General features: G+C 56.8%; 1 protein-coding gene across 1 annotated transcript; it reads right to left on the bottom strand.

The window, feature by feature from the left end:
* Positions 1 to 11,945: 11,945 nt before the first annotated feature.
* KCNG1 (potassium voltage-gated channel modifier subfamily G member 1) lies at positions 11,946 to 25,507 on the bottom strand. The gene is made up of 3 exons (XM_040981056.1): positions 25,245 to 25,507; positions 15,156 to 15,964; positions 11,946 to 12,706 (listed from the first exon to the last, which is right to left on the bottom strand). Exons 2-3 carry the CDS (start codon positions 15,936 to 15,938, stop codon positions 11,951 to 11,953), a joined length of 1,539 nt encoding a protein of 512 aa, XP_040836990.1. The 5' UTR covers positions 15,939 to 15,964; positions 25,245 to 25,507; the 3' UTR covers positions 11,946 to 11,950.
* Between the last annotated feature and the right edge of the window lie 285 nt (positions 25,508 to 25,792).

Below are 25,792 nucleotides of genomic sequence, written 5' to 3'. Positions count from 1 at the left end.
GAGCCTGAAAGGGGCCATCCCACCAGGTCTACCAGAGTCCCAGAAGCTGTAAGAACAAGATGTGTTAACAAGAACACACCACAAATAAACACAGGTGTCCAGGTTCTGGGTCCAGAAGTGGAGGCAGGAGCCTGGCAGGCAGCTTGGGGCCATGCTGCATCCCCACGCCCCCGTCAGGACCAGGGTCTCTCTCCTGGCATTCCTGGCCTCTGCACGCCTTCCTGGGACCCTGGCAGAATGCTCCAGGCTCTTCCAGGCATCTGCCAGGTCCATGAATTGGAAATGGCCACATCTGCCCCCGTCATTCATTTAAGAAAATGTGCCATTCTCACCCTGGCACTGGCCGCTACAGAAGCCAGACCCACTGTCGGTGGAAGCAGGGGACCACTTGCACAGACACCCCCAGATGCTAGCCGCAGGTTCCTCGCTTGGAAGGTGCAATCTGAGGTGAGGGGAGACGAGAGATACACTCACCGGGGCAGCTGCTGTCCACACTGCTGCCAGAAGGCTGTCTGGTGACTCAGCTTAAGGAGTTCAAAATGGAAAAGTGAATTAAAACCGGGCCCAGTGTGGTGGCTCAATTGGCTAATCCTCTACCTCCAAGCGTGGCATTCCTAATAGGTGCCAATTTGTGTCCCAGTTGCTCCACTTCCCATCCAGCTCCCTGCTTGTGGCCTGGGAAAGCATAGAGGACAGCCCAAAGCCTTAGGACCCTGCACCCATGTGGGAGACTTGGAAGAGGCTCCTGGCTCCTGGCTTTGGGTTGGCTGAACTCCAGCAGCCATTGCAGCCTCAGGCAGGTTACTCCTCTCCTGGTTCCTGCTGGAACATAGAGGGCGGGTCACTGACACCTTCCCCACACAAGTGACCACTGAACACGCAATGGCTGGGCACTCACTGCCCTGCAGCTCTGTGAGATGACACGTAGTTGAGGTAGGTGGACAGTCGTGGCCTTCCAGGGAGTGGCTGAGGGCGCAGAGAATCGAGCCAGAGGAAGCCTGCAGATGGGGGTGAAGCCCGGGTGGGAGCAGGGGCCCCATTAACCTGCAGGCTCTGCCAGGAAACCAGAAAGAGGGTTCCCTGAGGAGCCACAGCCGGGCCTAGTTTGCCCCCTGCGTCCTCTTTCTGCCCAAGGCCCTTATCTCCCAGGGGACCTCGGCAAGGGGATGCTTGGGCTCCCAGCCGAGTCCCGCGCCTTGCACAGGGCTGGTGGCTGAGCTGGGCCATCTGCAGCATCTCCAGTGGCCAGCGAGCGGAAACGCCGCTGCCAGCAGGGGGCGCTGCGCCACTTTGAATGCCGAGTACACCTGCGCTTTTGGAGAAAGAAAAACCAAACAGGTTTTTCTGAAAATGATTTTATTTTTTTCCTAATATACATTAAAACAAATGCCAAATAATCACAGCTATAAGTGCAGGGCAGGTTTTTTGTTGTTGTTGTTTAGGCAAAGAGAGGGCTTCCATATACTGCTTCACTTCCAGAAGCCTGCAGCAGCCAAGGCTGAGCAGGAGCCTGGAGCAGGAGCCTAGACCTCAGCCCAGGCCCTCCAGGCAGGACACGGGCCCCTGAGCGAGGCAGGGCGCTACAGGCATGTAAACATCTGCTCACAGAGCTCCCATCGCTGGGCGCAGCTGCAGCCCTTCCAGGCTGCCCAGATGCACGGGGTCTCCAGGAGGCAGTTGCCTGGGGCCCCTTGCTGGCAGCACACCGGAGGACCCCGCTGTCCACCACACACAGGCTCAGGGTGGGTCAGACTGCCCCTCGTGACTCCTGCAGTCTGTATCAGAGTTCCTGGGCTGGAGTCCCTGCTTGGCTGCCCTCTGGGAATATAAAAATACTGCTAATATAATGCACCTCGGGAGGCAGCGACACGAGTGTGAGTGTGTGTTTTGCAATCGGCTGAAGCTGTTGGCCCTTTTCTCGGAGTGTTGTAAGCACATGCAGTAGAATCCAATGCAGACAGAGTTGATACAAATGCCCATCTATCCATGAGGGCCCAGGGATCTGTTGGCTTCCAACTCTCTTTTTCTATTGCAGATGGAGGCAGTGAGTGCTTCTTAAACATTTAGCCAGTGTGGCTGTAGAATAGCTTTCTAGAAGTGGATCTGTGGGGCAAAGGTCATATGCATAGGGATGACTTTTGCCTAATGGCTCCTTGCAAAATGTGGAACAACCGATTCTCCCAACAGTGCATGGGGAGAAGTGACCTGCTTCTTATTGAACTTATGGAACCATCGCCAGTAACAAAGTGTTCTTTCCTTGTGCCTTTAACTGTATCCCTGTTTTTGTTTCCCTTTGAGATATAGACACACCCACGGAAATGAGAGGGAGATTGGGAGAGATCCTTCAGTGTCTTCCAACAGCCAGAGCCCCGACGTGTGAGCCCTCCTGGCTGCCGCCCAGGATGTGGGTTGGCAGGAAGCTGGCGTCAGGAGCCAGAGCTGGGCTTTAAACCCAGGTCCCTCAGTGTAGCCACAGGCATCTTCACTGCTAGCCCCTGAGGTCCTGTTACCTGAGCGAGGTTTTCTGTGTTCGTAGCTGCTCCACCAACAAATGTTGCATGTTTACGGTGGAATAGGTCATGGCTACTTCCTGCTCAAATCCAGTTTTACATGTACTTTCCACTGTGAACGCAAACCCCTACAGTTAGAACAAAGGGTATTTGTACAAATAACATTAGTGCTCAAGAGGGGTCTTTGCCATCAATTTATTCCAAAACGGAAGGAAAGATGGTCTTTGCTTTGTGATCGGTGGGTGGTGACAAGCTAGAAAAACATGCTCACCACAAGTGGGATTAGCTGTGAGCACCATTGGTCCTCCTGGGTGGTAGGGAGAGCCTGCCCAGGTGGGCAGGTGGCAGCTTCTTACCTGAAGTGGCCAGGCTCGGGTCACAGAGGGCTGACATCTGAGGGTGGTCAGGTACATGACTTCAAAGGACCACCTTCTTGGCATGTGGGCGTGATCTAGGTGCTGGGACCACAAGGAATGGCAGAGTGCGCACACGTGGCATGGGCTGCTGCCCAAACCGACCCTGAGGAACCGACCCCAGGTTCAACCGACCCTGAGGAAATCAAGGGGGACTGATGGGGGGACTTCTTGCATACACACAGGCGCTTGAAGGCTGCTGCCGCTTGTGTAGAAATGGGCCAACCTAGGAGTGCACCAGCGGGGTCACCTCCAGAGTGGGGAGCTGGTCTTAGCCTCAGGATGTAGTTCTGGATATGACCAGTTGGGGGAGCTGAAGGACAAGGAACAAGCTAGGGCTCTGGCTCCCTCCAGGCTTGGGCGGGGCTGGCTGGGGTAAACACGCGTGGGCACACGCGTACTTGCGAGCCTCATTTGCATGCAAACGTCTGCCTTTCCAAGGGCCACACGTGCTTTCCACTCTGAGATATGAGCCAAGGAAAGTGCAGTGAGCACATGGCTGGACAGCCTGTGGACACAGAGGATGGGGTGAGGGGACAGCCTGAGGCCAGGGAAGCATGGCAACTAGGTGGGGACATAGTTGTTACCTGGTTGAGTTGAGAAGCCAGGACTTGAGCGTTTCCGTAAGATTTCTGGTATAAAATATAGGTTTGGGGCCTGGCGTGGTAACCTAGAAGCTTAAGTCCTTCTCTTGCATGTGCCAGGATACCATATAGGCGCTGGAGATGTGGCGGCCGCGGGCGGGGGTGGTCGCAGGATAGCAGTTGTGCTATACGGCCGAGCGCTTACTAGATGCAGTTCAAGCGCATTGCAGCCGACAACTCACTCCACCCTGTGCAGCAGGAGTCGCCATTTCGCAGCCGAGGGAATCAAGGCTCGGTGAGAAGGGGCCTAACCACCTGCAATGCCATCTATCCGGGGAATCCAACCAGGGAGTGTGCTTTGTGGATGCGTGTGGGCTCCAGTCCTGGAGGCCGCTGCCACCTAGTGCCCTGCTCCCCCAACTCAAGGACCGGGTGGTGCTCCGTTCCTTAGCTTTACCCTAGATTTTCTGACCCCTGCCTGCCCAGCTCCCAGAGATCCCGAGGACGGGGTGGGTGTAGGGTCAGCCCTGTGGTTCTTCACTTGAATTCCTGGCATTGGAAGACTCCAGTGTGGGCAGGGCAGAGAGCTGCCAACAGCCTCAGACTGCATCTTGGGCAGCAGTGTGAGGAGGCCTCTGCCCTGTGCACTCCCTGCTTGCCAAGCAGTCATCACGCCCCAAGGTCCTATGCTCTCCTCGCCCTACTCCTGCTGGTCCCACCAGGCTCGTCTGAGTCCAGGACTTCTGTAGTGTTCCTTGGTACACAAATACCTTGGCCCCTTTAACCTGTTGGCAAGAGCAGGTGCAGCACTCCGAGTAGCAAGGGGTGGGAGACCCCCCCAACTCGCCCCCAGGCTCTGTTTCTGCCCCTGGCCATCCTAAAAGCACAGCTGGACTTCTTGCAGGCGCCCAGCCACCACACCCCTGTCCGCCCAGTTACCAAGAGGCCAATGGGCTGCGGTTGAGAAGCCACACAGGCCACTTGCAGACCTGTGGGATCCTAAGCATTGTTTATTTGGTTTACTTTTCAACAGCTTCTGTCCCTCCCCTCTAGCTTGGCTGCGGTGTGGCTGTGTCTTGCATTCTTGGAGTCTGCTTTTATCTCACTTACTTTTCACCTCCCAGCAGTCTGGGTCAATGTAGAAATGAGATCCAGTCCGGGGAGATGAGCACTCCCGCTGGGAGACTAGCTGGGAGGAGATGGAATCCGAGATTGTTTTCCCAGCCAGCTCCCTCCTGCAGTGTTGTGCAGAGGTGCATTTGGGGAAATTGCTGGGAGGGGCAAGGCTGAGGAGCTTTCAGGAATACGCTGCCCCAGCTTCCTCTCTCTGCTCTGCCCAGGAGAACCAGGCAGGCTGGCATGGCAGCACGGCTTGTGTGGTGGCACAGGCTCAGCACGTTTCCTGCCCCCCCGGGAGGTCCTCCTCCCCGAAAACCAGGGTGGGAAACTCCAGCAGGTGCAGGGCTCGGTGTAAGATTAAGCACCTAGGGCTGGGCACTTTATGAAGAAAAGGGGTTTCTCCAGCTCAGGGGCTCAGGAGCGCAGCAGTGACATCTTCCGGGTCTTGGGCGGAATGCCCTGACTGTATTGAATGGTGTCAAGGTGGGAGCGTGTGCAGTGGGAGAGATTACACGGGGAGACAGGAATGTAGAGACTGGGGAGGGGTCAGGCTCGCTGCTGTACCATTTCCCTCCTGAGAACTAACTGGAATCTCACAAGAGCTCTGCTCAGGGCTGCCAGGGTCACCGGCTCCAGGCACCTCCCCACCTCCTCCGAGGCTTCGCCTCTTAAAGGACCAAGCTACCTCTTAAAGGACCAAGGACCTACCTATGTCCCAGATCCACTCTCTGCCCTGGGACATGGGTGGTTGCCTTGCTGGAGTGCTCCTCCTAAGGGCTTCTGCCTGGATTTGCAAAGCAGGTGCTAACGACAGCTGGGCGCTGCTACGTTTATTGTTTCTCCCCTGCGCTATGGGTGGCGATGGTGTTTTTTCAACCCTGAGGCTTAGCCTTACTAAGTGCTTCTGGGACACAAAGTAACCTTCAGTATTTGCTCTGGAGTAACTTTGGTGCTCGCTTTCAGGGAACGCAACACTAAGATTTGTCAGTAGAGGGCGCCATAGGGCACCACAGGTTTCTCACTTGGGTCATCTCTCCCTCACAGTCCCATCAAATTCCCTAGGCCAGGCCAGTACCAAGGGATTCCATCTTCTGGGTCAATCCAAAGCCAGGAACTTCTCCTGGGTTTCCCACGTGAATGTAGGAGACCAAGCAGTTAGGCGCTCCTCCACTGCCTTCCCAGGAGAATTAGAGCTGCACAGAAAGTACGGTAGCTGGGACCCCAACCAGCGTCCACAGGGGATCCTGGCCCTGCAGGAGTCTGCTTCACCTGCTTCACCACAGAGCTGGCCCAGAGGACAGAGTCTTAAACTGTCAGGAATTGCCACGGGGACACCACAGTTGAGCCCAAGGAGTGGAAGCTGTAAGCTGGAGAGAAACTGACCCCTGTGAAGTTTCTGTAACCTTTGGGCTTGTCAGTTACACGAACCTATCAAGAAATGGTCCAGCCAACCAGCCCTGGGACAAGCTTTTACCCTAGGCCAGTCGGAGTTGTGATTTCTGAGACTGGAATCTGCAAGTGCGCGCTCACACAGGCTGCAACACCATTTCTCAATGTGGAGTACCTCTCCACCTTAACTCCTCTCCCGTTGGTCCTGCAGTGTCTGGCAGGAGGTGTGGCCATCGCCCCCAGGAACACCGCCTGCCTGTTTGCAAATGAGGCTGGGAATGCAGCTTTTTCCCCCTCACTGACAGGGGACTGGATAAACAGAGGGCAGCGGGATGGGGCTGGTCCTGCACGTGGGGAGGAGGGACAAGGGAGCCATGACTGGGTACTGGGGGAATAGATATGAGGGACCCACTAGATTGCCAGTTCAGACTCGGCCTTAGCCCACGGATGCCTCCTCTGTCAACAAGTGCTAGTGAGAGGCTGGCACATGCAGCGGCCGACCAGCCGTGTGACTTGTGTCTGAGTATCTTCAACCGTGTTAACAGTGTCTGCTGCTCCAGCTGCAGGCAGTGTGGGGCGCATCTCGTCTTGGTCTTCCTGGACTTCTCTGCCTCTCCCCCTCCCCCCATGCTAGATCCTTCCCGAAGAACCCTGGGTGCCACGTCGCGCAGACCCAGCTGCCGTGGCCACTTTCACTGGCACCTGGTAGCAGCCGCGGCTGTAGGGCATGCGCTGGTTGGAGGTGGGCAGCCCCTGATGATTGGCAGCTCAGCCACACTCTCCTGAAGTCACTGCTCTCCCATCCCTTGGGGCCACTGCTCCTGGCTGCAGTTTTCTTCCTTCTTGCCCCTCTGGGTCAAAAGCAAGACCACCCATGCTGTCCCACCCCCCCACCGCCCCCGTCTTATCCCCCAGGGTACAAGCTGAGCTGGGGTTTAGGTGATAGCTCCTTTTAAAAAAAAATTAATATTTATTTATTGTTATCAGAAAGGCAGATTGGGCCTGGTGTGATAGTGTAGTGCTTAAAGTCCTCGTCTTGCATGTGCTGGGATCCCATATGGGTGCAGGTTCTAATCCCAGCGGCTCCACTTCCCATCCAGCTCCCTGCTTGTGGCCTGGGAAAGCAGTCAAAGATGGCCTAAAACCTTGGGACCCTGCATCCATGTGGGAGACCTGGAAGAGCTCCTGGCTCCTGGCTTCGGATTGGCTCAGTTCCAGCCATTGCAGCCGCTTAGGGAATGAACCATCGGATGGAAGATCTTACTGTCTGTCTCTCTTCCTCTCTGTATATCTGACTTTCCAATAAAAATAAATAAATCTTTAAAAATAAATAAAGAAAAAAAAAAGAAAGAAAGAAAAGCAGATTGACAGAGAGAAGGAGAGAGAAAGATTTTCACTGCTGGCTCACTCCCCAAACGGCCCCAATCTCTGGAGCTAAGCTGATCTGAAGCCTGGAGTCTCTTGGTCTCCCACATGGGTGGCAGGGTCCCAAGGCTTTGGGCTGTCCTCTGCTGCTTTCCCAGGCCACAAGCAGGGAGCTGGATGGGAAGTGGAGCAGCTGGGACGTGAACTGGCGCTCATATGGGATGCTAGCGCTTGCAAGGGAAGGATTAGCCAATTGAACCCTGCACCAGGCCCCAGGTACTTACTGTTTATTGAAGACAAACTCTTAGGGGAGACTTGGCAGGTATGTCTGGGCAGGGCAAAGATAAATTTTTGAATGCAGTTTGCGGTGTGTCGGGGCTGTTGCCTGACCCTTGGGGAGCCCTGAGGTGTGAACAGTCTGGTGTGAACAGTCTCACAGAATGAGCACTCTGGCTCCATCAGGCACTGTCGCATCAGCCCTGGGCACAGGGTGGGGGGTTGCTTCTCTGGCATCTCTGGCTGCTGCGGCTTCTGATGCAGGGAGAAGTGGTCTAGGCAGGACACCCAGGGCACCTACCCACGTCCTTCCTCAGCAGCAGCAGCTGAGGCCAAACGGGGAGAAAAGATGTTACAGGGAGTTAGTGCAGTGCCAGCTGACATGCTTCCCATCCTGCCCCCTGCTGTTGCTCTGAGGCACCCACAGATGCGACCCACCCACAGGGGCCACCCACCCACAGGGGTCACCCAACCACAGGGGCGACCCAGCTGGATCCCCTCTAACTCCAGCCTGGCCCAGATCTGGCTTTTGTGGCCATTTGGAGAGCGAACCAGCAGATAGGAGCTCGCTCTCTGCATGTTTCTGTCGCTCTCTCTGTGTCTCTCCATTTGTCTGTCTCTGTCGCCCTCTCTGCCACTCTGCCTTCCAAGTAAATGAACAGATCATTTCTTTTAAAGCTGGGCCTTTTGAGAAGGAAACCGTGCCTGGCGATTTCAGGCAGACACCTTGGGGTCTCAGTGACCAGAGCTGAGTCACATGCCCAACCCCCAGTGACTCATTGCCAAGGGTGAAGGGACTGCTGTGGTTGGCATAAACCCCAGAACTGGGCACATTTAGGGGCTCTTATGGTGAGGAAATGTGTGCGAGCTGGGGACCTTAAGGCCCTGAAGGTGCTGGGACATCACCTGTGATTCTGGCAGAGGCCAGTTCCAGCCTTGGAGAAAGCCCAGGGTCCTAGCCCAACTTGGGTACCTTGGGGTTACAATGTAAAGACTTTGTCCTACAGGCAACAGGATAAAAACCTGGGTTCATTTCTGCAGCAGCTGCTGACTTCCCCCAACCCTGGCCCTCTTTGGGGACCTAGGTTGACTGTCATATCCAAAGTGACACCCGTGGGCGCCTAAGCTGAGGCATTTCCTGCCTAGTCATATCCATGGTGACACTGCCTTTTGCACCTTGCAGCTTTTCTGGTTCCCAGTTAAGGGGGCTTCCCCATTCAGAGGATTGAATCTAAGGATTTATTTTTGGGGCTCCCTAAAAACCCCCATCCTATATGTGGTGTAAAACCCAGAGCCAGCAAATAATCCCAATTGCACGACACAGCCCTGCCGCTTTGGGGTTTTGAGAGCAAGGCCTGTGGATGGCTGTCGATTTATTTCAGCCAAGTGAGCTTGGACTGCTGGCTATGGGTCATCTGGGTAAACAACGCGTTCTTTGCAGAAACAAATGGAAAAAAACCACTCAGGCTCCGGTCAACGGCTGCAGAGGTGCATCCCAGGGCAATGCTTCATCCGCCTCCTGAGAAGTTCCGCGGCGCCAATGGGGCCCTAACCTCCTGGCTGAGGTGACTCCCCCACAGACACAGCATTACATGACCTGGTGGGGTGGGGGGTTGTCTGTGGTGCTCCTGTCTGCCCCATCCCCTTCAGTGGTCCAGGCAGGTGCAGCAAGAGGTCGTACCCATACTTCTTGGGGGCACGCTGGGGTTGATGGGACGTGTCTTCTGGGGGATACCAGGGGTGGGGGACAGGACCTGCTCTGGGGCGTGGCATGTATCACGACAGATGTGGCCGTAGCATAGGCTTCGGCTGCTTATTCCTCTGCAGGTTTCTGGCAGGGCTTCCTTTTTGGGTTAAGTCCCTGGGTTGGTTTTCGGCTCCCCCGCTCCAACCCAGTGTGCCCAGGGCCAGTGCCCTGCTTCTTCTTCTTCTTCTTTTTAAAGATTTATTTATTTTTATTGGAAAGTCAGATATACAGAGAGGAGGAGAGCCAGAGAGGAAGATCTTCTGTCCGATGGTTCACTCCCCAAGCGACCACAATGGCTGGAGCCTGGAGTCTCTTCCAAGTCTCCCACTCAGGTGCAGGGTTCCAAGGCTTTGGGCCATCCTCAACTGCTTTCCCAGGCCACAAGCTGGGAGCTGGATGGGAAGCAGGGCTGCTGGGATTAGAACTTGCGACCATATGGGATCCTGGTGCGTGTAAGGCAAAAACTTGAGCCGTTAGGCTACTGTACTAGGCCCTTGCTTCCTTTACCTTACACCCTGCACTTCTGACAGAGGAGGTCTGAGGCTGCATCGTGAAGTCGGCCTCCCAAGCCCTTCCCGACATGAGTCCTGGAGAAGCACTGAGCTAAACGGACATGGGGTGCCCCCGGGACCCAACAAAGAAGCTGAATTGTGAAAGATCTGTGAGGCTGCCTCCCCTGAACAGCCAGGGTCACACAGCGCGCCCTGGGGTGTACGCCATGAACCTCATCTGGCTCAGAAGAGAAACCTCGGGGCCTCCCAGTTCTTAACTGACCCTGGGGACACACCCCTCAGTCCACTGCAGGTGTGCAGATCCACGGGGATCTGCAGTCCCCGTCCCTCCCACGAAGGCCTGTGAGGTCACGGATCACACGTCTGCCTGGATCACAGGACACATCAGATTCTTCAAGGCAAGAACAGAAAACCCTGGCATGCAGAGGCCCCCCCCACGCCCGCTTCTCGGCGGGGGCCCTGTCTCCATCTTTGGTATCTGTGGTGGGGGAAGAGGCGTCCCTCCCAGCGCTGCTCTGGGGGCTCCCTTTGTTTTCTGGCTCCCCTAAGCTTTGAAATGCTCCATTTTTAATTTCTCAGCACATTCTATTTCTCTCTGTTCAGCATTACCAGTGACCCCTGGCCTCTCAGAGCCCCTTTGAAGCAGGGGAGGGGGTGAGGGGGTGGTTAGAAAGCCATTCCATCTGTATTGGGTGTGATGACAGTGACAGCAAGGCTGTGACCCCCCCTGGGCTGGGGCGGGTAGAGCTAATGAGCCAGAAAAGGGACTTCCCGAGTGAAAGGCAGTGAAAGCTGGTGTCAGGGGAGTCTCTAATGGGGTCCTGGGGACTGGGGTGACATTTCCACAGGGAGGGAGGGACACACAGAGAGGCAGGAGGGCAGGGCATGGCAGGCACTGCGGGCACTGGGTCTGCCAGCCACTGAGGTGGATGGGTCGGCACTGTGGTCCGGTTTGTCCCAAAGTTGCCTTCTGCTGCCTGGCAGAAGGAGGCCGTGGGGTTGGGAGTGGAGAAGCAGGCGACGCTGCTGTGTCCAGGCAGGTGGGGAAACGCTTGTGAGGGTGCCCTGTGCAGAAAGACCCTCCCCGTGCCCACACCTAGGGTTCCCATGGTGCCAACTGAGGAGGAACTTGGGGCCAGATCTCTCCATGTGTGCAGTTTGACCTGCCTGGGGGCATCTGCTGGGGCACAGGCAGGCCTTCAGGGCTCCTGTTTGTGCCTCTCAGACCACTATGGGGGCCAGGGACTGCTGGCCTGGAGTACTAAGTCCCATGTGACTTCAGATTTAGATTCAGGCAAGCTGCATAAAACCTTTCCCTTCCCCTCACGTGCTAAACCAAAACACACCCTGGCTTTGAGACTTGGTCGAGCCATTCCATCTTGTGGTCAGTGATGCTCACAGGCGGTGAGGGGTGCCTTCAAAGTCTGAAAACAAACTGTAAGACATCAAACAGAATAGAAGGTGGGAGAGAGAGAGAATATGAAAGGGGAAGAAGGGAGGAGAAGGGCTGGAGGCAGGAAGGAGACAGAATGTCAGATGGAGAGGCAACAGCCTCTAGGCCAGCTCACCCTACTCCTCCACGCCCCCCCCCTCCCGGGGGCCCCTGGCCTGAGGGACCCTGGACCCAGTTCTGGTCCTGGCAGCCCCTGGCCCGTGGGTCTGCCCACTCTGCCCACTCCGTCTTTTCCAGCAGCTCCAGGGAAGGCATTTTCTTCCCCTTCCTGTTTCCTTTCCTGGGACACAGTGCATGAGCACAACAGACGAGGTGGATACACAGAGAGACGGACGGACAGGGCGTGTTGGTGTTGGCTGCTCTATTTTCCTCTACCCGCAGCCCCACACAGCCAGTCCTTTCTGGGCACAGTGGTCACAGGGTGGGAAGGGAAGCCGTGTTCTGGGCGGGAGTGACACGCAGGGGCAGGGGCTGGGGCTGGGAGGGAGCGCAGCCAGGGCGGAGCCGGCACCCATCTCTCCCTCCCCCAGCTGCAAGCCAGACGTCCTTCCCCGTGGTCAGAAGCGCTGCGGTGGCTCGGGCTCAGCGCGGGTCTCTGCCATCGGAGGAGGCACTTTCGAAGAGGATGTCGCTGTCTTGGGATTTGGTCTTGAGCAGGAACTGCGCCCTGCGGAACAGCACCCGCTCCTGCTCCTGCTTGAGCTCCAGATAGGAGCGCGAGAAGGTGTGGAAGATGGACGTGACCGGGAAAGCCATGAGAAGGATCCCGCTGAGGATGCTGCTCAGCGCCACCACCTGGCCCGGCGTGCTGCGCGGCACCATGTCGCCGTAGCCCACGGTGGTCATGGTGATGACGGCCCACCAGTAGCAGGCGGGGATGCTGGTGAACTCGGGGCTGTCGGCCATCTCGTTCTCGATGACGTAGAGGAGCGGGGCGAAGAGCGCAATGGCCACGCACAGGAAGAGCAGCAAGAGGCCGAACTCGCGCGTGCAGCGGCGCGCTGTGAGCCCCAGCGTCTGCAGCCCCAGGGAGTGGCGCGCCAGGCGCATCACGTAGAGGATGCGCAGCGCCCGCAGCACGCGCAGCACCAGCCCCACCTTGTCCAGGTAGCTGTTGCCGGCGCCGGACTTGCGGCGGCCTGCGGCGGCCGCACCGTCCACCAGCAGCGTGACGTAGTAGGGTAGAATGGCCACCAGGTCAATGAGCGTGAGTGGGCTGCGCAGGAAGGAGAACTTGCTGGGCGCCTGGATGAAGCGCAGGACGAACTCGAGTGAGAACCAGCCCACGCACACCGACTCCACGATGAACACGTTGTGGCACATCTGGGAACACTGGCCCTGGTGGAGGGGGACAGGTGACAGGTGGGTCGAGGTTAGGTTGTGTCCCTAAGGGCACCTCCTACGAGCTAAACCCCACCCAGCTCCTCTGCCCACCAAATCCTTGGCAGGAGACCAGCTGAGGAGTGGGGAGGCCCTCAGTGCCACTCTCCCTGCTCCCAGCAGACCCCTGGAACAAGTGCTTTGTCCTTGAATTCCTTTTGTCCATCAACTTAGAGCGCAAACCACTTCTCTGTCCCTGGCCATGCCCACCTGCACAGCCATGGCTCCCTCCTCCTGGGTTCCCCCCTGCCTACCACCCACTTTGTACACCAGCCAGGGGCACACCCAGGGCATGGACCATGGCTCTCCTCCACTCAGGACCCACACAGCTCTAGAGGGACCTGGAGACAAAATCTTGAGCTATCTGTCCATCCATCACTTCTCTGACGTTCTCCTACCACACCGGCTCTCCTGCCACAGCCTCACTGGTCTCCCCAACCCACAAACACCCGTGTGGCTCCTGCCTTCCGCTCTTCAGCTCCTGGTTTTCCAGGGAAACCTCTCTGATGAAAACTCATCTTTTTTTGCACCCCAACTTTTCTTATCCTGAGCTACCGGTTCTTCGAGCTCATCCTTTCTCAGGAGGTGTTGTAAGTTACTACTTCTCAGGCTTACTGCCTACACCTCGCCCCCCCAACTGCCCTGGCAGATTCCAGTCCCAGGGACAGGGCACTCTGTGCAAGCCACTGGCTGCCCAGAAAGGCCAGGCGCACAACAGGTGTTTGATGCAGGCCTGTCCTGGGTATCAAGTGGCAAAACCTTGCACGGAACTCAGATGGGGCTGCAAATGCAGAGCAGACAGGGGCCACGCAAGCACGTGGACACAGAATCCACTGGAGATCTTGGTGGTCATGCTTAGTACCCTGTGATCTCTGCGCCCCACTTCCCACCCTCTGCCTCCTGTGCATGCCAGTTCAGGCTCAGGCTGCCTCGTGGTGCAGAGCAGCCGGAGAGCCCCAGCCTCCAGTAGAATATCTGCTGAGAGGTATTGGTGAAACAGACGAAAGGCTGATGCAAGTGCAGGTGCTCATTCATTCTTGACATGCCGTGAAAGGACATCCTCTAGTGGGGTCTGGCCTGCAGGCTGCCAGCTCGTCCGCCTAGTCTGGGGTCCAACAAGACCGCAGGCAGTGCACCCAGGCCCTGTTCTCAGCAGGGGCCATTGGCAGAGAGGGAGCATGAAGAGGGTTCTAGCTCAGGTGGCATGTGGATTCTTGGGCACGAGCGGGTTCCGTGGGTCCTGCTCTCAGAGTTCTCTAGGAGGCTGGAGATAGGAGCTGTTAGTTACAGGCAGGGGTGAGGGTGGGGGGACACCTTGAGATTGGCAAATCCTCTCTTTCAGGAAGGCTTCCTGGACTGTGCCTGCTCCAAGAAGTCCCAGCCATGTCCCTGCACGTCTCACACAGGGCCTCTTGAGGCTCACGCTCATGGTCGTGGAGGTGTACGGTGGGGTCTTGTGTCCCATCATACCTCCACCGGGATGGACTTGGAGCCTCTTGAGGTTGGAAAACTTGTCCTGATCATAGTCACACGGCCTTCCCTGTGGAGCCTGCGTACAGAAGGCACTCAAATGCAAGAAGCTAAAAATGAGAATTTTTGTATGCACACCACCTGACTTTGGAATGTTGGCACTCAAGTCTGAATTGGGGCAAAAGGTTCAAAAAGTGTGTGGGAAGCGGAATGACTAGATGTGTATTTTGGAGCAGACTGAGATCCACGTGTGCTTTCTCTTGTGAACTTTCTGAAAGTCCCTGGGACCTGGGGACTTGCCCCTGTGTGATTAAGGACACAAATTGGACCTGGACTTCCCTTGGGTAACGCAGAGAGACTCTGCTTCAGTGATTTCAGAGACTGCAGGAGGCATGCCGGACTGTTGTTAGGGAAGGATCTTCCATCCACTGATTTACTCTGCAAATGGCTGGCAACGGCCAGAGTTGGCCCCATTCCAGAGCTACGAAAACCTGGAGCCTGCTCCATGTTTCCCACATGGGTGCAGGAGTCCACGGACTTGGATTTTTTTTTTTTTTTTCTTGCTTTCCTAGCACATTGGGAGGGAGACCCAAAGTAGAACAGCTGGGACTTTGAACCAGTGCCCTGTGGGATGTCAGCACTGCAGGCACAGGCTTTACCTACCACACCACAGTGCTAACCTGGTGCTCTATCATTAAATAAAGACATTCGTTAAAATCACACTAAGCCAGTGACTGAGTGCTCATCTATGCCGAACCCTGTTCCAGGCAGAGCAGAGCTGCGGGCAGAGTGGAGAGCAGGACAGGCACAGCCAATGACCAGGCAGCATCTCCTGGTGACAGGGAGGCTAACAGCAGGGGACACTGGGGATGCCATGCAGAGGGCTCCAGCTGCCTCGGATCCTCACCAGCTTCTCTCACCTCAGCAAGTCTCTTACCTGCTCCTCCTCCTCCCTGAGACTGGGCAGGGTGCTGACCGACAGGTTGACTGCAGTGACGGTGACAAACAGAACGGACAGGCAGGCGAACACCTTGCCCGGCAGCCCCGAGTGCGGCCTCTCCACCATGTCACGCAGTCTCCGCATGCAGCGGCCCAGGCGGCCAGTGGTGGCTGGGGCCAGGCCGTCACTGTCGTGGCTGTCGCTGTAGGGTGGGTCCTCCTCCTCCTCCTCGCGCTCGGCCATCTCGGCGAACTCCTCGATCTTCTGCAGGTAGCGCCGCTTGCAGCAGCCGTCCAGCTGGTCCTCGGCGATGCCCCAGTAGAGCAGCTCCTCCTGGAAGGACAGCGCGCACATCTCGCGCAGCAGCCGCAGCTTGCCGGCCCGCAGGAAGGTGAGGATGGTGCCGAAGGCCCCCGGGTTGCGGTCGAAGAAGAACTCGTTGCAGGTCACATCGTAGTCGTCGCACACATTGAGGATGTCGTCGAAGTTGGTGCAGGCCTTGAGCTGGCCCAGCCGCGTCAGCGGGAACTCGTCCAGTGTGGTCCAGGGCAGCGAGTACTTGATGCCCCCAACGTTGATGATGATCTGCCGCCGCCGGTCCCCGCCGGGCGGGCTGACCTGGCGGGGGTCGTCCTGGGGCCGCAGGCGCTGCGCCCTGCGGTAGAACACTCCCTTGATGGACTGGCCCTGCGGGAAGAAGGCCGGATGAAAGGAGGCTTCCGAGGTGCAGCTCAGGGCGCTGTAGTCGTAGTCGGAGTTGTCTCCTGGTAAAAGGGTCATCTTGGGCCTTCACATCCCCCTGGGACCTGGGGAGAGAGTGGGGAGACACGCCGTGAGCCCTGGGTACGCCTTCTGCTGGGTCCCACCCTTCCCCCGCTGAGGCTGAGGCCCCAACTACCACTGCCTTGGGTTTTAGGAGAAGATGTAGTGTGTAGGGTTTTAGGAGAGAATATGGCGTAGGTGAGGTTAGGCGACTTGAACCACCCTGGCCTGGCAGGACTGGTGTTCCTGTTAATACAGGAAGAGAAGGGACCCAGCATGGTAGCCTAGTGGGTAATGCTCTCCCCTTGCATGCCCGGATCCCATATGGATGCCGGTTCTAATCCTGGAGGCCCACTTCCCATCCAACTCCTCGCGTGTGGCCTGGGAAAGCAGTCGAAGATGGTCCAAAGCCTTGGGACCCTGCACCTGTGTGGGAGACCTGGAAGAGACTCCAGGCTCCTGGCTTCAGATCAGCTCAGCTCTGGCTGTTGTGATCACTACAGCAGTGAATCATCAGATGCAAGATCTTCCTGTCTGTCTCTCTTCCTCTCTGTATATCTGACTTTCCAATAAAAATAAACAATAAAAAAAAAAAAAGAGGAAGAGAAAGGGCCCAGTGTGATAGCTCAACAGCTAAATCCTCACCTTGCATGTGTTAGCATCTCTCATGGGTGTCAGTGTGTGTCCTGTCTGCTCCACTTCCCATCCAGATCCCTGCTTTGGGCCTGGGAAAGCAGTAGAAAATGACCCAAGGCCGTGGGACCATGCACCTGCATACGGGACCTAGAAGAAACTCCTGAATTTGGATCGGCTCAGCTCTGGCCATTGCGAGCACTTGGGGAGTGAATCAGCGAATGGAAGATCTTTCTCTCTGTCTTTCCTTTTCTCTGTATATCTGTCTTTCAAACAACAAAAAGGAAAAGACGGCATAGAACCTTCTGGGTCTGGGGAGGACTCAGCCAGACACGGGAGTCTGCACCCGCGGAAGGCGGCCGGCCCTGACAAGGGCAGGGAGGCATCTGCTGTCCCCTCTTCTGGCCTCCAGAACCTGGAGAAGCCGAGGCCAGCTCAGCCCACTCTGCCTGCACTGTTTTCTTTTTCTTTTAAAAAGATTTCTTTGTTTTTATTAGAAAGACAGATTTATGGAGTGAAGAAGAGAGAGACAAAGATCCACCACCCTTTAGTTCATAAAAATGACTGCAGTGGCTGAAGCTGAGCCAATTCAAAGCTAGAAGCCAGGAGCCTCTTCCACATCCCCCATGGCTTTGGGCCACCGTCATTGCTTTCCCAGTCCATAAGCAGAGAGCTGGATCAGAAATGGAACAGCCAGGACATGAACTGGTGCCCATATGGGTTGCTGGTGCTTGCAGGGGGAGGATTAGCCTGTGGAGCCACAGTGCTGGATCCTGTGGTGTTTTCTTACGGCAGCCTGAGCTGCCCTTCACTTCATAACCCTAACCTCGGGGGCCACCTGTGATGCTGGCATCCCATAATGGAGTACTAGTTGGAGTGGCAGCCATTCTGCATCCGATCCAGCTCCCTGCTAATGTACCTGAGATGGCAGCGGAAGATGGCTTAAGTTGTCCACCCCACCCTAGACAAGCGGGGCCCCCATCTCCATGGCACTGACTGCCGGCCGGGTGTGGGTGCTATTGGGTGAAGGCCCCGCTCCCTCTTAGCAGGCCTTGCTCCTTGGGGCCCCAGGAAGTGTCTCTCAGGGAGGACCCTGCTTACAGAGGCGGGCGTGTCCAGGTCCCTGTGCTCGTGGGACTCCGTGCCACCCAGCTCTCTGAGCAGAGGGTTAGCACGACCGGAACGAGTTCTCCTCCTCCTCACCGACTCAGGGCCTGCGTCTGGTTCCACCGCAAATCCAGCAAATATTTTGCTTGGCTCAGAAAAGCTTTCAAAAATTGAGAAATTCCATGTAAAAAAAAAAGCTAAATCCATATTTTTGGCTTTTCTTAAAAATTCAGAATATCTGGCAACACGTGGCTCAAATTCCTTCTGAGAAACAGTTGTCCTCCAGCCCACCACAGCCCCCAGCCTTCCCATCGCCTTCTTCATGCTGACTCTACTTCCCTTCGTGGCCCTGTGGGTCCTGCAGGCTGTTCCCTTGGCATCAAGCTGATACAGGTGGAATTAGTGAGAGTCTGGTGCTTTGTTTTAGAAGATAACCATCGCTCTCCCGTCAGTCCCTGCTGGAAGCAAGGGGGCATCCACATGGCCCGGCCATCCCAGGAAAACCGGGTCCCAATGCCGTGGGGTCACTCTGAGCTGCGGACAGGAGCAGGGGCACCCCACCGCACCCCCGTGGGGATGCGAGACAAGGTTTTGACAGGGGCTTTCGCAGGAAAACCCATTCCCCTACTCATTCGTCTCTGGAGAAAGCCTGTTTCCCAGACTGGGATTGGGACAACTTGGGTGCACCTGTGTTTGAAATAAAAACGGTTTGATCTCAGAGCACCGAGTGCGTTTTTTAACTTCACCTAAAATTGGCACCCATTTCCTCAGGCAAAGCTTGCCAGGATCCCTCGGAGGCGTGGGAACAAGTGTTTCAAGCGCTGCTCTCAGAGGGTAAAATTTTTTTCTCAGCTCGCTGCTTTATCTTTGCCGCCAAATGCAGCAGCAAGAAGCAGCAGCGACTGCATCTGGCAAGAATGGAGGTGGAGGCAAATAGCGCACCTCTCCCACCAAGGCCCAAGGACTCAGCGAGCCCCTCCAGCCTTCAGCTTCCCTGCAGCCACTTCCCGCCCCGGGGCTCAGCAGCCGGTTCCAAAATTGCGCTGTGTGTGCTTCCTGGATCCTGAGCACCCTGCAAGGCCAGGGTTCTGGGAAGTGTTACACGGAGAATAGACACAGTTCCTGGGGGCATCTTCAACGTCAGAGTCAAGTTCATCAATCAAACAGTGCCCCACGTTGGGCAGTTTTGGATAGTGATACTGCTTGGTAGCCAGCCTGGCATGCTGGTCTCTCATTTGACCTCAGGTGGGGCCCTAGAGCACGCTGCGTTGCAGGGACTTTGCCACTGAGGGCCTCAGGAAAACAAAACCATTTGACAAGGAGACTGCCACAGCAGAGGTGAGAGGCCCCAGGGGGTCTCATATTCATTCATTCTAATATTCATTCATTTGTTCAATGGTTTCGTACCACTCCCATTGTGTGTGTCAGTCCTCGATGAGACAAACCCCACCCGGGCTCATGAAGCCGACGTTCACTGGGGGAGACCTCTCTAAATACAACAGAGGAGCAGTGTGAGGCTGCAGTGGGGGGCTGTGATGGAACAGAGCGAGACAATGGATGGAGAAGGATGACCATGGGGCATGGGCAGCGCTGGCTGGAGGGTTCTGGAGGGATTCCTGGAGGAGGGGACCTTGGAAGGAGCTAGCTTCCTAGATGTAATACCCGAGCTGGGAGGTGTCTTAGGCAAAGGGCAGAGAATAGATGGTGGAAGCCACTGTAGTCACTGTGAAAAGAGATGCTGAGGCTGAACAAAGCAAGGGGGCTGAAGACCTGGGTAGATGGGAGATGCACGGGGGGGTGGGGGTAAGGGGGGGATTGGTGCAGGCTGAAGGCAAGAGATCCAGGGCAGTACCTTCACGGGGTGACAAGCAGGTGGCACTTTGGTGAATCGTGCAGAAGAGCAGTTCCTTGTGTGTGGGATGAGGGCTGGGACAATGATGCATGACCAAAGATGACCTGAAAGTATGTGTAAGTGTGAATGTGTGTATATGTGAGTCTGTGCATGAGTGTGTCTCTCTGTATGAGTGTGTGTACATATGTGTGAATGTGATTCTGTATGTAAGTGAACATGTATGTGAATATGTGGGTTTGTAAGTGCATGAGTGTGTTTGTGCAGCTCTGACCTTCCTGTGGGGAAGCCAGGGTCTAGGCTTGCAGAGCTGTTGTGAAACCCAGAGCCAGGGGCCTGGGCAGTGTCACTGCCAAGGCTGTGTCACATCCAGTCCAGGTGGTCAGTGCAAGAAGACACCTCTGGAGGCAACTGAGAGACAAAATGGTTGTCTACTCCCCAGTCCTAATTCCTGAGACTCCACGGCAAGGAGATGGTGTGCAAGGGATCCAGCACAGATGGACTCCAGGCCACCACTGGCTTTGACGATGAACCTGGTGGCCCTCTTAGCCGAGGCAGATCCACTGCAAACCTCTGACAGCCAATCACCAGCTCAGGCCATTCACTCCAGTGGGAAAGGAGTTGGTGCTCCTTGGCTGGGGCAGGCTCAGGGCCTGCTGGCTTTGAAGGCAGGAGCTCTGGGCTCATGTCCTCACGTACCTCTGTGACACAGTCTCTCTATCTGGGAAATGGGGCTGTGAATAGCTCCTGCCTCTTCCCACAATGGTGAGGCTGAAGACAGATGATCTGGTGAACACATCTGCTTCATGGTGAGCCTTCAATAGATGCCTGGGTGGGCCTGTCATCTACCACAGACAGCTTCACCAACCGACAGCGTCTCCTTTTCTGATCTGACCCACTGAAGCCCAAACCCAGCACTCCATGGCAGGACAGCCTGGGACACCCCGGGAAAGTTTCCAGGCAGTGCTGAGGGACATGGAGGCCATTGTGTCTCGTGTGCTAGGAATCCTACTCCTGGGCCTGTCTCCCACATGCAGAGCCCCGGGGCTGCAGAAGGCAAGGTCGGCACTGCATTCTTTGCATTCAAATCCTTCATTCAGTGCCTGCCCCGGGCAGGCAGGGCTGAGAGAGGGACAGGACACAGCAATGTGTCCTTGTGGGGCCCCCTCGTGGCCACTCTTAGCGAATGAGTGAGTTGTGGCAAGTACAGATGGCAGGACTACACACAGGAGTCAGAAGCCATGAACAAGATGCAGGTTTGGCAACATGTTTTGGTCTTGAAAACGTGGAGCTGAGTGGAAAAGGAGAGAAGCTGCCACACTGTGCCATTCCTGCAAATGAGCACACACAGCCTCACAGCTTTTGCAAGGACTGAAGCACACTTAAGGATTGCTAGCAACCGAGTGGAAGGTGCCTGCAAGGGCAGGGGAAGAGGCAGCCTTGGAAGAGAGGAGGAAGATGTCCAGCTGGGCTGGCCCCAGGCAGCAAGAAAAAGACCTGAGAAGTGGGGGCCGCAGCTCTCATCACCCTGGGCTTTATCCAGGCTCCAATGCGGGACATGAAGGGCACAAAACCAGAGAAAAGGGAGCTGCCAAGAACACCTGGAGCTCTCGAGGGCTAGAGGGACTACAAGTACAAGAGCTGCTCTGGGTGTTAGCGGGAGCCCTCCGTCTTCCACCCTATTGCCTGGTGCTCCCGGGGCTCTGGAAGGCTCTGTGGGTGCCACTTAGGGGAGAGCTTCACAGAGAAGCAGAACCCTGGTGGCTGGTGAGAGGCGCTATCTGGCTGGGCACCCCCTCCTCACCTGCTCCTTTGGGAGCCCAGAGACCCACTCACGGCTCCCCTGTGACATCTCATCCTTCCTCTTGGATGGAAGACGATGCTAACAAGTTCCAACTTGGGCTGAGTGCACATGTCCAAAGATGAGCAATCATGGTGCCTGACTGGAGGTCTGGAGGGGCACCTTGCCCCGAGGCCAGTCAGTGGGGCATGTGTGGGGTTTTGCCGCCACCTCTGTGGCCTGAGCCACCCACCCACACTCTTGCCTTCTGGCTTCCCTGAGCCTCTCCAAGCCCCGAAGGACATGGCTATCTCACAGCACTGCCAGGAGGATCTGGAGGGTGGAGCTGCACTGCACACAGGAGCTGCATTCCAACCAGGACACAAGAATTCTGGAAACTCCTCTAACCTGCCTTGTCTCAGCTGCTAGACCACTGCTAGGATATCCCCGTAGGGTTTCCACAAACCGCTGGGCTCCTTCTACTCTGTTTTTCCTATCTCGTACCTGTGCCTTCTGAGCATCTCTCGGTGGTCTTTTGGGAGGAGGGCTGCTGAAGACAGCAGTGCCTGCACTGTGTTATAAACCACGGCAGCCACAGCCTCACTGGCCAACACACTCCCCAGGGACAAGCACTGTGACAGGTGCTTGTGCTGTGCGAGCCTGGCCTTAAAAACCCCGATGGTACTGATGGGGAGAGCAAAGCTCCACAAAGTGGCAACGTAAAGCCAGACCAGGCATGGCTCTGTGGGATCCAAGCCGCAGTTCTGACCCCAGCATTCTATAGCCTCTGGCCGCTGTTCGCGCCAGGAGGCGGGATCTCCAATCTATTTTCCGTAGACAGGCTTTTAGGAAGTCTTTTGGGATGGAGGGAAGAAGGCAGCTGCCCAGGATAGGGGACACCCCTTCACGTCTGTTTCACAGCTACACAAGAACAGTGCAAGACATCACCAGACCTTGTCACTTGGTTCAGTCCTAGGTTGCCACTAGGGCTTCTGGGAAGATGTGAGCAGGACAGCACAGGTGGCAGCCCAGCCCTGCAGGGCGCAGGGGCAACGAATGGCGGCTATCTGGAGTAGCCATAGTGGAGGCCAGGAAATGGCTCCTCTCCCAGAGACACCATGCTTTAGTGTACTTTGGACTTCTGACCTCTTAGAGGAGACCTGTGAGCTAAGACCACCTGCCAGGAATTTCTGCCCAGGGTAGCTCCATGGCTTCCTGCTGCTACTCCTTGCTTCACCTGTCACCACTCCCTCCAGGCAGGGGTCCCAGGCCCCCTCTCCCCACCTGCTCCTCCCCAGACACTGCGTGGTTCACTGTCAGTGTGGCAGTCCCCATCTGTCAGGATTAGGGCTCCTAGCTGGGCTGACTCAGAGGCAGGTCATGCTGCATTAATCCCCAATTAAATCGTTAATCAAAACAGATCCAGCCATTAGCCTGGCCCAGGTCCTGGCCTGCTGGGCCTCCAGGAGAGGCTGTGCCCATGTGGGCAATCTGTCTTTCTCAGCCACTTGCTCTCCCTCCTCGACACAATCCAATCATTTTGGACTTCAGATCTGCTTCCTGGAAACTGGGGCCACACCCCTGGAGGGGGATGCTGTGCTGAGAGCTGTGCTTCTCCCTCTATCCCTCACCTGCCCCCAAATGGAGAGAGTCAGAGTTCCCCCCACTCCCACCATAGAAAGGACCGCCTCTGGGACCCCTCTGCTGTTGGCAAGATAGAAGTAGGCAGGGCTTGCCCTCAGCCGGGAGATACATGGAGGCTGTTTCCTGTCTGCCTCCTTGTAGCTCAACATCTGAGAACACATGGGTACCCAACAGGGTCCCCTGGGGAGCAGGACGCGGTGGCAGAGGACATTTGATCACGAGGGAAGCGTCATTGAACCAACTACCTACCTTTGGAAGAGCAGGTAAGAAGCAAAAGTCACCACAGGACAGAGGACAGGCCTGGACACAGTTCAGATATGGAGCAAATCCATCGCATATCTAATTATTTGGACCCAGCGCAGGCTGGGCTGCCCTGGCGACAACTGGTGGCAACCTGTGCTCACCGCCTGCCTGCCTCCGGCCCTCCCTTGTTTTCTCTTCTTTCTGAGGATGCTGGTTAGCCATGGTCTCCCCATCCAAGGGCTCCGTTTCCAAGTTTAATGAATCAACCAAGAACGCAGTCCCAGATCTCTGGCAACCTGAAATGTTGACTCTTCTTTATCACCCACTTGAAAAGAGTATGTGGAGAATGGAGCTCAGGCAAGACTCTCCACGGGAGTCCCAGGGGGAGAAGTCCTTAGTTCCGGCTCCAGGACACAACCTCCATACGCTGCTGCTCTCCAAGCCCAGCCTGGGTCAGGTTCACAGGGACTCCCTGACCTGCCCCTGATCAGGCTCTGAGGCAGCCACAGCCTGGCTCCTCAAGTCTCGAGAGAGAGGAACCAAGGCTGTCTCATTTGCAGCTCACTTGCGGTTCCCTCTGGGCTTGCAGTGGGTCCCACAACAGATATCTTTCCATGGAACGGACAAACTTAGACCAGCACCCAGGAGGGCTGTCCCCAGGGGCCACAGCTTGATACCTGCCCTTGCATCCTCACCTCCCTCCCTCTCCACGCAGCAGGTGCCTCTGGCACAGTCAGAGCAGCCCACTCCAGAAAGATGCCACACCCTGGCCAGGAGCCAATATGTTAGCCACACCAGGTCCTGCCATACGTGTTCTGGAGGTGTCCTGCCCTGAGCCCCCTGAAGCTGTACGAGGGAAGTCAGAGATCCTAGTGAACTGACCTGACAGAAGCAGTATACCCCTTCCTCCCTTGCTCTCCCGCAGTGATTCAGCCCAGCTCCTGCACCCTCCGCTTTGCCGCTCCCCCCACCCCTTATCCCAGGTGTCAGCACACCTACCTAGGTGCCTTGGACACCGGAGCCCTTTTGGTGTTTAAGAAAATACACACAGAGGGGACAGCTTTAGTGCAATCCTGGGGAGATGGATCCCCATCACCCTCTACCCCATCACCATCCTCCCCCAAGGAGCTTTTTCCTCCCCTTTATGTCCAGTACCCAGTTCGAACCTCCTGTGCTCCAGCAGTAGCTGCTACACATAGCCCTGAGTGCATGTGTGTGAGGGGGGGGGCGGGGGGGTTAAGAGATGGCTGCCCAGGCAGGCTGTGTCCCCCCTATCTCTGTCCCAGTCAGCCTCTCTTCTTGCTCACAGATCCTTGTCCAGGACCAGCTCCATAGCTACTGGTTAGATGAAAGCGCAAAGGGCACTTGGTATGGGGAGTCGCCATAAGCAGGTGCTCAACTCATCTTTGTCCAATCCATGAAAGAATGAATGAGTAAACTCTTTTCTTTCCCATCAAAGGCTCCAGACTTGTTTGGTATTTTGGTATTGAGTCCCCGAAGCTGAGACCACTGCCTCTCCTGACCCTGGGGCGGCCGTGCCCCTCAGCGTCCAGGTCAGCAGGCACTCAACAAACGCTTGTGGAGTTCACGGTTCATGGACGCTCCCACCAAGGCCCGCTGGGGAGGATGCACCACTCGGTACCTGAGGCTGGAACGAATGCACGAGCCACAGGCGCGCCCCCACCCCCACCCCAGAGTCGCGACCCCCAAAAACCTCTGCCCCTAGGCAGGAAGCAGCTCCAGCCGGGGTGCGTGCAAGGAGAACGTCCCCGCGCTGCGCATCCCACATTCCGGAGACCCTCCCCGCCTCCCCGGCCACCACTCCCCTCTCACCCCTCTCCCCACTGGAAGCCACCTTCCAGACCCGCACAGTGCGCTGGCAAGCGCTCTCCACAATGCCACCCGCGGCTGCTCCTGGGTTCTCCATCGCCCGAGCCTTCCCCCGGGGCAGGTTTTGCGGTCCCCGCAGGGGAGTCCAACTCACGCCACGTGCAGCTCCCTGGTGCCCGACTTTGCAGGCGCGGGGTCCAATCCCGCCCGGCGAGGCTGCGGAGCGCAAAGTTCTCACCTCAAGTTCCCGTCGCGGCGTTGGCCCGGCCGTGGCTTGCGTCCCTCACCGGCAGCTAGTGGGTCCGGGGCGAGGATGCGAGGTGGAAGGAGGGGACTGCAAGTGACGGGGACGCCCGCTCGGTCTCCGGGAGCCGCGGCCAAACTTGGTCCCCGAGGCCGTGCTCGACTACTGCACTCGGTCCTTCGTCCGCCCCGCCTCCGCGTCCAGGTCCCAGCCGGGCTCCGAGTGCGCCGGGAGCACGGCGCTGCAGCCGCGGAGGGAGGGAGTCGGGGCAGGAGGCGGGACCGAGGGAGGGGACTGCGCTCGGGGCGGGGAGTGGGCGGGCAGCGGAGCGCGCTGCTGGGACCCAGGCAGCCACAAAGCCCGTTCGGGATGTCCAGGTGCCTGGCTCAGGATCCCGGAGTTCTGATCCCGGGACTGTAGCGCGCTTGCTCGGGCCGCGCGAGGGGAGCCCTCGCTCCATGGCCATCTCCAGGCCCTTGCGTCCCCTCTGTTTGCCGCTGGCTCCCCGCGCGCCGCTGCTCTGTTGTCCCCCGGTGCCCTCC

The sequence above is a fragment of the Ochotona curzoniae genome, unplaced genomic scaffold (genome assembly GCF_017591425.1).
Source record: "Ochotona curzoniae isolate NIBS_2020 unplaced genomic scaffold, NIBS_Ocur_1.0 contig_3520, whole genome shotgun sequence".
Lineage (NCBI taxonomy): Eukaryota > Metazoa > Chordata > Mammalia > Lagomorpha > Ochotonidae > Ochotona > Ochotona curzoniae.
Note: the sequence above shows the minus strand (reverse complement) of the source record. Positions and strands in the feature narration are given on the sequence as shown.

Bases quoted from the DNA above. Each gene is read 5' to 3' on its own strand.
- KCNG1 (XM_040981056.1), bottom strand. From the start codon at position 15,938: ATGACCCTTTTACCAGGAGACAACTCCGACTACGACTACAGCGCCCTG. The intron at 12,707-15,155 runs GTAAGAGACTTG...CCCCTCCACCAG, and splicing joins TCAGGGAGGAGGAGGAGCAG to GGCCAGTGTTCCCAGATGTG.